The sequence below is a fragment of the Microtus pennsylvanicus genome, chromosome 19, assembly GCF_037038515.1.
Source record: "Microtus pennsylvanicus isolate mMicPen1 chromosome 19, mMicPen1.hap1, whole genome shotgun sequence".
NCBI lineage: Eukaryota > Metazoa > Chordata > Mammalia > Rodentia > Cricetidae > Microtus > Microtus pennsylvanicus.
Genome location: NC_134597.1, coordinates 13,477,516 through 13,491,523, shown reverse-complemented (window position 1 = coordinate 13,491,523; position 14,008 = coordinate 13,477,516). Strand labels below are relative to the sequence as shown.

Genomic DNA, 14,008 nt, shown 5'->3' with positions numbered 1-14,008 from the left:
AGGTAAAGGAAGCTGAGAACAGTGGAGAGGAGTGAGTGATGGTGGCCTTGGGGTCTGTTGAGTTGTTGTCCTGCTGTCTAGGAGGAACTGAAGGGGCACTCCTGATGGAAGAATAGCAACTACAAAAGATTTGTGGGTGCTTTTATAGTAGTGGAGTTTGGGCTATCAATATCAGAGATTAGTTGCATGTTTTCTTTATCTTTATTTTGGTGCAAAGACTTTTTAATGAATATATTTTATGATGACACTGGAGAATCATGCAGTGGTGATGGCGTTGAAGGCAATGCTGGGCCACAAGTCTGCACATTCCTTAGAGGGTTCTCATTTGATTCTGAGGGAGAAGATGAAAGCCATACAAGAAACAAGGTGTGGTGACTCCTAGTGAAGAGACACCAGGGTCAAGCGGTGCAGTTCCAGGAGAACTGACTTCAGGAGAGCAAGTCAAGCCCTGAGTGCTCATCCTCTTCTGATGCTGATTAGCAATGAGCTCAGGGAGTCACTCAGTTTGCCCTCTAGCTAGCAGTTTTCTGAAAGCAGGGGTAGCTCTTCTTTTGCTCTTTGCAAATGTTGTAGATGTATATAACGTGTTTTCATCACACCTACCCCATTCCCGTCCCCCTAGCCCTCCCTGTTCTTTCCACCACATTTAACTTTTAAGATACTTGAACATTTTCCTTTTACCTTCAGAAATAAATTAGAAAACTCATATTTTAAGGATGAGCTGTAAATTGACCTAGTTCTTGTCTTTTCTAACTTTGCCATAAGAACTTTTTATTGAAATTAGTATAGAGGGTATTGGTTTTTCTATAGATAGTGCTGGGACTGCATCCCAGACATTTTGTCCTCTCTTTACTAAGGACTTTATTATTGAACCACACCCTGAGTCCCTATTATTTTGCCTATTTTTATTTATTTACTTACTTAATTACTTTTGTCTGTTTTGTTGTTGTTCTTTTTTTATTTTGAAACATACTGTTATATGGCCCAGACTGGCTTCACATTCTTGGGTGGTTATAACTGAGCCTTGTCTTAAATCCACAATCCTCCTTCCTCCCGCTGCCCAATGTGGAGATTATAAACATGCGCCCCCAGGACCATTTTCTACATTCCCTTAATAGTTCTTGGTGCTTTCTAATGACAATCTATTATTTTGTAATTTCACATGATTTAAAAATACATTTGCTAATAATAACTCAAATTTTCTAAGAAACACCCTTTATGAATAAAATAAGCACATCAGTATACTATTATAACACAACACTATTGCTCCTCAGATTACATGTACTCTACTTAAAATCCCACCTCCAACATTTTGCTGTTATTCTTTTTGTTGTTTTTTCCTGGGGTCAGAAATATAAACTTGGGTTATCACACAATGCTCTACCACTGATATAACCCACTGATATAATCTACCACTGATATAACCCCACATTGTGCGCCATTCTGTAGTAATTTGAGCGGCGGGGCTGCGTCCCCAGCACCCCGGCTGCCTGGCTAGCTTATGCCCCTAAATAACAACACACAAACTATATTCTTTTAAACACTGCCTGGCCCAATAGTTTCAGCCTCTTAACCCTTTTCTAATAATCTATGTAGCACCACGAGGTGCGCTTACCAAGAAAGATTCAGCATGTCTGACCTGGTGGCCTGCTGCATCGCCGTCTGCCTCAGAGAGCAGAGCTATTGCGTCTGCCCGGGAGAGGGGAGCATGGCGTCTCTCTGAGGCATCTGCCCCCGAGAGGAGAGCTGTCGAGTCTGAGCTCACTTTCTCTTCCTCCCAGCATTCTGTTCTGTTTACTCCTCCCACCTATGTTTTAATCTATGAGGCCAAGCAGTTTCTTTATTACTTAACCAATGACCTTCCTCCATCAGTCCTCTTCTGCCTTTTGTTTTGAGCCTGGGTCTGCTAAGCTGACCAGGCAGACCTTAAACTTAAGCTCTTCCTGCCTTATCCTCTAAAGTAATAAGAATTACAGGTCTGCAGTATCCATCTTAGAGTTGTTGTTCTAGGAATTAACTGTGTTGTTAGTCACCAGTGTGAGAGTCATTCTTCAGTACTGTCCAGGAGCTGCTTTTTTATGTGAAGAGAGCACTTCAGCACCAGCGAGACATACTCTGGGGAGATGGATTAATGAACTCTTGCTGGGCAAACATGAGGAACTGAATTCAGTTCACAGCACCCATGTAAAAGCCTGTCATGTGTCTTTAATCTCAGCACTAGCGGGGAAATGAATCCGTGGACCTCACTGACCAGTCAGTCTGGAACGATCAGTGAGTTCCAGGTTTAATGAGGTTTTATGTTTTATGTTTTTATCAAAAATAAATAAGATAGAGAATGGGTGAAGAAGACTTCCACATCGACCTCTTGTCTCTACACACAGAATACATGCACATGCCCATGTAAACATTTACACATTGAACATGCAGGCATGTGTGCGTGCACACACACACCGCATATCTGAAACAACAAAAATAGGTAATACCTGTGACCTCTGGTTAAGCACAGGTCTTCTTATGGTCTCATGACTCTGTCAGAGCAATAGAATAGTGGATTCTCCCTGAAGGGGCACAGTAGGGCTTCCGGAAGTTGTCGGTCCTTAGAGCATTGCCTAAGTCTATTGCAATAGACTCTGCCATGGGTGGCTAAAGTTTGACTTGAGCCAAGCGTTGACTCTTCAGGTTTGTGTCTAAGTCACTAAGCTGTAGACAGTATTGAAGTAACAGAAATCTTTTGATTTCCCAATGAATGCAAGCCTTTCTATGCTGTGCTATAGTCTCTAAGTTTGTGTTGTATATAAACACACTGTACACAACTTGAAATTGGAACTACTGGGAGAGGAAGAAATAGTTCCTGTAATAATGTCGTTTACTGCAGACTTTCCATAGATCTTCAATTGGTAAGCCCCACAGTATCTGTGAATCACAGTAATACAAAATGCAGTAAGTTATACCCATGTATTTCTTCTCAAGATCTAGAGATGATAAAATGGCCTTTCTTCATCTCTAAACAGCTAAATCTTCTTTAACTTCTATGAGCCATGAAGCACATCTGGTCCAATAGGAAAAGTGTCTTTAGTTGTACAGGTGAAGTGGGCAGGCCAACCTGATTGCTGCATCCTATCCCGTGGTGTACCCATAATCTTTCATAGTTTCATGACACATACTTCTCAGTAGAAATGAAGCCATCTCTAGGACTCGTGAAAATAATGTAACTGGCTGATAGCCCTGAGTTGTAGTAAATAGGGGTGCAGGCCCTTTATTCTGTCCCACCTGGCTAGCTTACACCAGAAACAACAACACACAAATTGTACTCATTTAAACACCGCCTGGCCCATTAGCCCTAGCCTTTTATTGGCTAACTCTCACATCTTGATTCAACCCATTTCTAATAATCTGTATGTCACCACGAGGCCGTGGCTTACCGGGAAAGATTCAGCCTGTCTGACCTGGCAGCTTCATGGCGGGTGGCTCTCTGCCTCTGCCTTCTTTCTCCCAGCATCCAGTCCTGTCTTCCCCACCTATCTAAATTCTGCCCTATCAAAAGGCCTAGGCAGTTTCTTTATTTGATCAATGAAAGTAACACATAGACAGAAGGCCCTCCTACTCCACTGAGTGTGTAATTCCTGGAGGAATCTAAGGTGGCATACAGAACCCCACTTCTCATATCATCGCAGCGGTCCTCAGAACAGCCAAGACATGGAACTGGCCTAGGTATCCATTAAGGAATAAACGGAAGTAAATGTGGTATATGTACATGTATAATATGATCCATCCGAAGGAGAATGGAATGATGTCATGTCCAGGAAAGTGAAGTGAACTGGAGAGCATGATGTCGAACCAAATAAACACACTCAGAAAGACAAACCTTCCGTGCTCTCCCTCCTGTAGAATATGGGTTTCCAAAAATGAGATAAAATCATGAGGAAGACAAATATTTATTTCCTTTTCCCATTTATATGACAAAATTCTTGACCAAAGCTGTTTGAGGGAGAAAAGATTTATCTGGGCTCCTGAGTTGAGGGGATAGTGTCTCTCCCGTCCTGGAAGGCAAAGTAGCAAGCAAGAGCGGAAGGCAACTGGACACATTGTGCCCACAGACAGCTTGCTTCCCCCTCCCCCTGTTTAATTCAGTCTAGGACTCCATTCCATAGGATGGCACTGCCTGCTCAGAGTGAGCTCTCCTTTCTAGAACCACCATCATAGCTGTGTGCAGAGTTGCATCTCCTAACTAGCTCTGAATCCAACCAAGTCAACATCAAAGCTTAACTTGACAAGAGCTATTTAGGAAGAGGAAGGAACCAATAGTGGGGAGGTTCCAAAGAAGATAATGGGAGGTGAATTTGACTATTATGTGTTATATATACATACATGAAAATTCTATGAAGCTCATTATTTTGTATAATAAATAGCCATTAATAAAAAGACAGCAATAAATGTTGCTCATGCACTCAAAAAGACTGCTTCTTTTAGGAAGCTGTTAAAGAGCAGCTGTGCTAACATCATTCATTCATTAAACAATGTATTAAGTACAGCCGTGTACGGGTCACTACTGTAGGTCTGGGGGGCATAGCAAATGATTTTCAGTTTTCACCCTCATGAAGTCACTATAGAGAAGGCAGGTGAATACTAAACAAAAATGACACAGACAACGGGAGAGGGACTTTCTCTTCTCCATAGGAGATGAAAGCAAGTATCTTAGTTAGGGTTTTTCCTGATGTAAGGAGACATCATGACCACAAAGCAGCTTGTTGGGACCATGCCGCAGTCCATTATCAAAAGAAGTCAGTGTAGGAGCTCACGGCAGAAATCCGGAGGCAGGAATCACTGCAGAGGCCACGGAGGAGTGCTGCTTACTGATTTGTGCCTCAGGCTTCTCTCAGTTCCACCAGCCCAGGGGTGGCGCTGCTCACAGCCATTGTCAGTCTAGAAAATGCCCTACAGGCCAGTTTTGTGGGGGTACCTTCTCAATTATGGTTCCCTCCTCCCAAATGACTCTGACTTGTGTCAAGCAGACTTTAAAAGTAGCCACTAGGCAGCACATCAGGCCTCATTGTAAGTTATAGTTGAACAGAAGCCTAAAGGAAAGAGAGTAATCAACCTCTTCTGCTGCTGGAATCTCACCTCAGGGTTGAGGTGTAGCTCAGTGGTAGCACACTTTCACCTTGCATACAATCCTGGGTTCAAGGCCCTCTCCAGAGATCTAGAAACACAAAGGTTTTATAAGCTCTCTCTCTCTCTCTCTCTCTCTCTCTCTCTCTCTCTCTCTCTCTCTCTCTCTCTCTCTCTCTCTCTCTCTCTCTCTCTCCTGAACAGCCCCATGGCTTCATGAGCAGCCAATACCTCTTGCTGAAGGAAAAGGCAGGTCAGCCCCACACATAGGCATTTTGATGAGCAGGCAAGCTGGAGGGTTAGCTTGTGGTTACTTCCCTGAAATACAAAGCATTCTTTATTAAGGAGAGGCTCCCAAAGGTGTGTGTTGGAACTCTAGGCAGAAAGGACAACAAGGTCAAAGACCCTGAGGTAAGAGGTAAGGCCAAGTTCAAGAAACACCAGGCAGGCCAAAGTAGCTAAATTGAAAAGCAGGATCCAAGTGAAAGCTGAGGTCAGGCTTTAGGTTCACTAGCGTTGACTATAGTTCTAATGGAATAATCTGCCAGCTCTTTAGAGTCTTAATTTAAAAATCCCTTTACATGGGATTTCATGACTTCCAGCCCATCAAAAGACACTCAATGAGGTTAAATAACTTAGCAATATAATACCGTTAGCAAATATGGGGCTTGCAATTTAAGTACTCTGTGTATCTCAAAGATCAGTTCATAATTCCCAGCCATTGAACCTTCATTAAATAGCACCCATCCTCTCATTGATCTCTGCTCATCAAAACAGCCCCCTTTGAACTCTACGCTGTGATTTCAAGCATCCTACTATTATTCTCTCGCACTGTAGTTAACTTTAATAGATTAAAACAATTCCCTTTTGTTGCAATGTAGGTATTTTTCAGGAAGCCATTTACAGCAATTCTCTCATTTTAATAAGTCCTTAAATATTGTCTTTTTAAAAATCATAGCAAAATGTGGCACTTTTGCTAACCCAAATCATGCCGTTGTTCAGAAATTAACAAAAAGCTCTTCTGTAACACAAAGACTATTGTGTCTATTAACCCAGGCTTCCCTTTGAATATCTTCCAGTTGGAGATGGAAAAGCTTCAGCTCCAGGCCCTAGAACAGGAGCACAAAAAACTGACCGCCCACCTGGAGGAGGAAAGGGGCAAGAACAAGCACGTGGTCCTGACGCTGGTGAAGGAGTGTAAGCAGCTCTCGGGCAAAGTCGTAGAGGAGGCGCAGAAGCTGGAGGAAGTGATGGTGAAGCTGGAGGAGGAGAAGAAGAAGGCAAGCGAATTAGAAGACCAGCTCTCGGCCGAGAAACAGAGGAGCGCCGGGATGGAAGCTCAGCTGGAGAAACAGCTCTCCGAGTTCGATACAGAACGGGAACAGCTGCGTGCCAAGCTGAACCGAGAAGAAGCCCACACCACTGACCTCAAAGAGGAGATAGACAAGATGAAGAAAATGATGGAGCAAATGAAAAGGGGAAATGACAGCAAGCCAGGCCTCTCCCTCCCACGGAAGACAAAAGATAGGCATCTGGCTTCCGTATCTGTGGCGACAGAAGGGCCCGTGACAAGGTCTGTTGCTTGCCAGACAGAGGTAGTGACAGAAAGCACTGACCCTGTGAAGAAGTTGCCTTTGACTGTACCCTTAAAGCCTCCCACAGGAAGCCCCCTAGTTCCCACAAACACAAAAGGAAGTGTGGGTCCCAGTGCTCTACTGATTAGACCAGGGATTGACAGGCAGGGGTCCCACAGTGACTTGGGTCCATCTCTACCTACTGCCCCACCACCAAGTGCAACTAGAATTGAGGAAAATGGACCAATCACGGGCTCCGCCCCCGATCTGTCAAATAGCACACCCTCAACCCCCAGTAGCACCGCCCCAGCCACTGCCCAGACACCAGGCACAGCTCCCCAGAACCACTCGCAAGCTCCCCCTGTGCACAGTTTACATTCACCGTGTGCCAACACACCTCTGCATCCGGGTCTCAACCCTCGAATCCAAGCAGCTAGGTTTAGATTTCAGGGCAATGCAAATGACCCAGACCAGAATGGAAATACCACCCAGAGTCCTCCCTCAAGAGATGTCTCTCCGACAAGCCGTGACAACCTAGTGGCCAAGCAGCTAGCCCGGAATACTGTGACCCAGGCACTGTCAAGATTTACCAGCCCTCAAGCAGGTGCTTCTCCAAGGCTGGGAGCATCTCCAGGAGGGGATGCCGGCACCTGCCCTCCAGTCGGTCGAACGGGTTTAAAGACTCCCGGGGCAGCAAGAGTTGACCGAGGAAATCCTCCTCCTATCCCCCCCAAAAAGCCAGGGCTCTCCCAAACTCCTTCTCCACCACACCCCCAACTGAGGGCCTCCAGTTCAGGCGCCAAAGTCGATAACAAAGCTGTGGCCTCACCTCCCTCCACTTTGCCACAAGGGACCAAGGTAGTAAATGAGGAAACCGTCCCTAAGTCATCTTCCCCTCAGCTGCCACCAAAACCATCCATAGATTTAACTGTGGCACCTGCAGGCTGTCCCGTTTCGGCCCTGGCCACGTCTCAGGTGGGTGCCTGGCCTGCTGAAACCCCTGGACTGAACCAACCTGCATGTTCAGACAGCTCCCTTGTCATCCCTACCACCATTGCCTTATACTCTTCCATAAACCCTGTTAGTGCCTCATCCCGTAGCCCCGGTGCCTCAGACAGCCTCCTGGTAACAGCATCAGGTAAAGGGATTGCAATCTTACACACTTTTCCAAGAACGGGGCCTACTCTCTCACTTGTCTCAATTGCTTTCACGTTGTCTCAAAACATTTTTAATACCCCTTCTCCATTTCCCCATTTCTTTCTTATGGTTTTTTTTTTGCCTTTTTTTCTTTTTAATTTTCTTTAAGACTCTGGGGTAACGGTGATTTCTCTTGCTCTATGAATGGTGGTTTCATTCTGCCGAGTGCTTTTCTTGAAAATTAGCCTGAAAATAGTGGTTCGAAGCACACAAAGACCATTCCAAGGGAGGAAAGAGTATCCTTTCTTATCAAATATTTATCACACGAGGCCTCGGTATTAACGGATCATCCTCAGTGTGCATTCGGTTTGTTCCTTCTAGGATGGTGCAAGAAAAATCTTTTTGAGTCACTCTTAACACTGCTCTCGATTAGCAGGTTGATGGGATGTGTACTGTGCTTGATAGACTGGAGGTTAATATCAGTTTATATGAATGTCCCCTTCTTACCCTCAACAAAGGGCCATGAGCATTTGTAAGCTACCAGTTCAGTTTATTTCGAATGCCATGGACCCCATGTGAAGGTGTTGTCTTCTAAGACTTGTGCGCTGGTGGCTTCTGCACCACATGGGCCATGTTGCAGTTTCCCTGCATCAGTGAATCCTGAAGTTGCTGGTGTGGGAGCTGCACAAAGGATTAGTTCTTCTCTTTTTGGTTGTATGTGCTCTGTGGAAGCATTGCTGTTTTATTAGCATGGCTGAAGTGGATCCGTGCTTGCTGTCAAAACTGTTAGCACCCGGAGCAGCTGGTGCTGTCATCGTACGTTAGGGCTGGTAGATCCTTTGGGCTCTAAACACAAGGGGTTTAAAAACAAAAGGAGGTCTCAATAGCATCCCATTTAAAACTTAAAGCATGCAGCACTGTCAGTGAGGAGGTAACTGCTTCAGATTGCGTGCTTCTAAATGCTTCTAAACAGGCTGTCCCCGTTGAAATTCAGCTTTGCAGGAGGTTGTTTTCGTTACCGAGGGCAAACCTGAGAGGCAGAAACATCGTGGACTTTGGAGTTATAGATCAGTGTTGGAGTCGAGGCGCTGTTGTATATAATTGTTTTTGATGATTCTTCTCATACTGGGCAAGTTTTCTCTTCCTTAAGTTGGAGTGTATACTGCTCAGAGGAGGGTAGCTGGAAGGAGTCTAAGACACCATCAAGGCATGGCACTGAACTTGGGGCAGCATGAGTAATTACAGCCTAATTAATAGTGTTGCTCACAGCACTTTAGAGAATTTGCTTTAGGATTGATCTTAGTGTCATTTAGTGTTGTCTTTATAGGCACGTGAGATTCCTTTTTTGTCTCTGCAAAATGGTTACATCTCTTGGCATTGCTTGAAATTAGGTTAGCTTTCCCACTAGTTAAACCTGCCCTGAGAAGGGAGAGATTTGGTACCATCCAGAAGAATCTAAAAATGGACCTTAAGTCATATGGAGCCACGACAGTGCTCTGATGTAACGGTATAGACTGTGTGGTAGACAACACTTCCCAGGGCATATGAATGTCGTCAGCTGGTTTGTTTATAGCTGTAGATCCATCTGTTCCTTGATACCTTGAGGCTCTGCCGGCTGCTGCCTGGGTAGGCGCTCTGATCCCAAGTCCAGCTGCAGACACTCTTTAGGTTTCCAAAGAGAGGCCCCAGAACCAGCAAGGGTGACTGTGAAGCATGCTAGCTGCTGGATTTTGAGTTGAGTTTTTAAAGGATAGCTAATTCTTAATCTATTAATTATTTGCCGAAACAACCTATTTTGTGTTCGGTGGAATTCTAGATAAAGAAGACAGGACCCCTTTTTTAAAAAGTAAATCAATCACTCTCACTCAATCAATCAATAAAATGCCTTTTGCTCTGAGGTGCCAAGGAGGATATGAGCAGAGATTTTGATGAAATGGCTTCCATTGAAGAGATGTACAATCAGATTGTTTTCTGTTTTCCAATTTTCCAATTTGGCCGTAGTGTTCTCAGAACCGCAGGAAGGCGCTTGGTGGAACAGCAGGCTTCTGTTCCGTTTGATTATAAGGTGTGCCTCTTTGGGGCAGAAGGGTGGCACCAGAGGTTTTAGTCATTCAGCAGGTGTTCTGCAAGCACCTCCTTACGTGTTCTGAGAGCAAACGCGTTAGACTAATGCATACTTGTATAATTACAGAATTCAACTACAGGTTGAAACTTCCAAAATTAGATGGTATTTCACCTGCATTGCCTTTAGTTTTTCCAGTTCTTCTGTTTTAAAGGTTGTCTTGGGGGTTCTGGGGGTAAAATCCAGAGCCTTCTGCATGCTAGGCAAGCACTCCACTCTGAGCCCCACTGCAGCAGCGTCTGCCACCGCCCCCACTGTAGCTAGGAAGCACAGAGCTCCTTCCATCCGCTTCTTAACCTGGCTTTGCCTAGGTGAGCTTGTCCCTCCCCAGGTCATGAGCCCATGGGTGGTCATTCACTTTCCACCAATGTCATCACAGTGTTTAGGAACCAGTCCCAGGGACAGCATGGACCTGCCAGGAGCCTGGCAGATATCTGTTCCCCTTTTGTGTGACCTTGTGGGTCCAAGCTGAGCTTCAAATAACAAATCTAGTAATTTCTGCTTTTTTTCAGCTCTAATCCTGGAGAGATATTATTTCTAAGTTATTAGCTTTGCCATCTAAAATTTAAACTCTTGGACACAAAATTAAGATTATTTCCCAACTGACTTATTCAAGGGTGCCCTGACTTATCCTTATATGGGTAAGACTGTTTGCTATCAGTACCTCTTTGCCCTGGACCCCAGGATCTTTCTCTTGACATTTCCTATGCCCCCGTCATCTTCTATCTCTAAGTGACATGAAAGCCCAGAAGAAAGCTGGGATGGCAGAAGGGTCCCATTAAATGGATTGCATTGTAAATGGTACTAACCAGAGGCAACTTTGTGGCAAGCCATGAACTTTTAAAATAATGCTTGAAATTCTAAATGAATTCGAAATGAATTAGAACTTAATTCCTCCTGAACTTGCTGGAGGAACGTCCATAGTCCAGTGGTTAGATGAAGACACTTAAAGCAGTCATCACTCTGGGCAACCGAGTCCCCAAACCCTTGCACATTTTTCTGTTTCTTTGTTGTTGTTTTTCTTGTTGCTATTATTTATTTTATAAATCTTATTTTATTTGAGTCAGACTTCTTTCTTTCCTTAAATATATCCTTTAAACCTCATGTGTGATTGGCTGGAAAGGTAAATCAGGAAACAAGAATGGTCTGGGCTGTGACCTTAACTCTCTCCACCCTCTGAAGCTGGTGCCAGAAGCTGTCCGCAGCTCCTCTTCTCCCGCCATCGCATGTCCCCGCTGTTTCGTGGCCTGCTTTGCAACGTCCTCACCTTTACTAACGTTTGCCGATGATGCTGCGTACTGAATGACGTCTAATATCGTAGAGTAGCTCTGTGGGTCCGGGTCTATTCTGTCTTTACTAATCCAGTTAACACGATATTACCATTTCTCTCAATGTTGAGAATTTCAGATGAATACTGGTGCTGTGATGAACTTTGTATTTTACCTCCCCCATATTTGTAAAGAGATTTATTAAGATGAGTTGTGCTAGGAAGAAATTGGAAATGATAGTAAAACATATAATGGTTGAAGTTTAAGAGTGTGTGGTGTTTACAAAAGCACATTTTCTCTGGGAAGATTTACAAATAATATTTTTCAGTCTTCTAAAGAAACAGATAGAACTACTTCTGAATATGACAAGAACGATGATGCTTTATGGCCGAAGATTAAGAACATTTCCCTTTCACATCAGTGGGGTCTTCTAGAAAATATATACATAATTGAATATCTCCATATAAAACAGTAGAAATGTGAATTTGTATTGTCTTCTCTAAAGCCTAGAACAAAAGGAAAAAGAAAACAAACTCTTGAAGAGTAGCAAAATTTAGCATGTACGCATTGGTATTCATGGGAGAATATCAAAAACCAAGATTCCTTGAATGAGATCTAAAGAGATGAGAAAATGAGTGTGCGTGCGTGCACATGTATGCACGTGTGTGTGTGTGCATGCATGTGTGTGTGCGCGTGTGGGTGGGTGTGTGCAGAAAGCATGAAGCAGCTCCCCTGCCCCGTTCTGCTGGGGACAATAGTGTGATGCCTTCCTATTGCTTGTGTTTGTTTACGGTCAAGGTGTCCAGCCTTGGTGTTTATAATTTTCTGTCTATCATCCATTTCTAATAAGTACTGATTTAATTTTTGTGGGCCTGTTTTTTTGTTTGTTTGTTTTTAAGAAAATACAAAAGGTAAAATGTACCAGAGAGGAGCCTTCTTGTAAGTATGAAGTAAAAATACTACTTTTCTAAGAAGACCTTATAAGTATCATGGGGAAATTTTATAAAGATTTGAGAAATATTGAATTTTATAAAAACTTTAATCTTGTCTGTCATTGCTGTCTTGGTATGATAAAACAATAAATTATCCATGGATTCAGATAATTGGTTATAAAACTATAATTTCAAGATTTTAATATTCAGTATAGTTTTAGTTGGATAAATGGCCTCTTTTTGATTTATTTTTATAAAGAATTTTAAATATTCTGAGGAATTTCTTTTATATGTAATTTTTATTATATCATGAAAGAATTTGAGGCCAAAAACTTGGCATTAATCATAAGAATTGACTATTGAGTTCATATTAGTATAACTAATACCTCGGTTCAGGGAAATTAAAGTGTCCATCCATTGAATCTTTCTGCAGGGATTATCACATATGCCCATGGGAAGTCTGCCCTGAGATATGTGTTTGTGTGCCTATGTGCAGCCCTACTTAAAAACACTTGGGCTTTCTTGTGTATTTAAGCCAAAAAGATACAAATACCATCTAAATAAACGTTTGTATTTTACTGTTTTTACAGCCTTTTGATCAAGGAAGGATTCAGAAAATTTTCCAGGCTATATGCAGCCGACTTCACACTCTTAACAGATTCTCTTCTAAAGCTGCTAAACACTGATGAGAACTATCTAACCACGATAACTCTTACAATTTTTGTTAAAGCTGTATGGTAGAGGGCCCTGCTTTGTGGGCCAATTAAAAAGTTCTTTAGGAAGATGGCAAGAGGTGGTAGTTTTCAAAGCTGTTACTGCACCATGTGCTGTTGTATCATAAAGGCAAATATAGTTTTTGGTATTTATGGTGGCTCTTAGCATCTATTATTTGTTTCCCAAGTAAGGATATTCAAGGAACATAATAAACTCCTCAAAAGAGTGAGGCCCACCCTCTAGTTTATGTAAAATAATCGTCTTGGAAACATTGTTGAAGAAACTGTTTCTAACTATTGTGCTATCTTATACCTTCTTGATTTATGTTTCCATATTGCTATTGAAACTGAGGTAACCTTTACATCATTTAAAAATTCAATATGCTTTTGAATCCACAGAAATCAGTGTATATAACGTGTGGAAGCCATCTTGGTTACCAACCATTTAACTCTTATTTGTGCCAGACTGACAACTAAAAATAACTTGTCACATTAAGCATGAAATAGCAGCAGACAGAAGGTCTAAAATAACAGTATGGGTTTGGGCAAAGTATTAACAGATTGGTGATGGTAGAGACCATGTAATTAATCTTCTAGGGATTCATGTTCATGTCTCTGTGTGTGTGATTCAAAGAGGAATCGTAGTGTCTGTCTTCTCTTTCCCTTCCTACTCTCTAACTAGGGTCACTTTAACCCACAGGCTGGTCACCCTCCCTAACCCCTTTGCTAATGAGTGGTGGTCCTGCCCCCCTGGCTGGCAGGCCCACCCTTCTTCAGCAAGCTGCTGCCCAGGGAAATGTCACTTTATTATCAATGCTGCTTAATGAAGAAGGACTGGACATAAATTACTCCTGTGAAGATGGCCATTCTGCCTTGTATTCTGCTGCTAAGAATGGACATACAGGTAATAATAATAATAATAATAAAATACAAGATCTTACCTCACCCCACACTTACAAAGGTGATTAATTCACTGTTGTGAGAAGAAATTCCACTTGAATTTCACCTTTAAAAGGAGGAATGGGTAAATCTTCTTTATATGACTTTTAAAGTCTTATGAATATTTAAAGGCCTAATTATGTAGTTAATGTCAAATATAAAGCTAGGAGCAAAGAAAATTTTCACTTATGCACACCAAAAATGTGTTGTCCAC

At 42.8% G+C, this 14,008-nt stretch overlaps 1 protein-coding gene across 4 annotated transcripts in view; it reads left to right on the top strand.

The window, feature by feature from the left end:
• Cttnbp2 (cortactin binding protein 2) overlaps positions 1–14,008 on the top strand; it is a 154,505-nt gene that overhangs the window by 74,809 nt on the left and 65,688 nt on the right. For 2 of the 4 annotated variants that reach the window (XR_012908571.1, XM_075953866.1), the window contains exons 4-5: positions 6,189–7,821; positions 13,556–13,759. Coding sequence is in view for 3 of the 4 variants with exons in the window: in XM_075953866.1 (XP_075809981.1) it covers positions 6,189–7,821; positions 13,556–13,759 (1,837 nt within the window). In the remaining variant the exon portion in view is untranslated. Of the gene's footprint in view, positions 1–6,188; positions 7,822–12,109; positions 12,150–13,555; positions 13,760–14,008 lie in introns of all 4 variants that reach the window. The other 2 variants (XM_075953867.1, XM_075953868.1) reach the window with 2 other exon arrangements.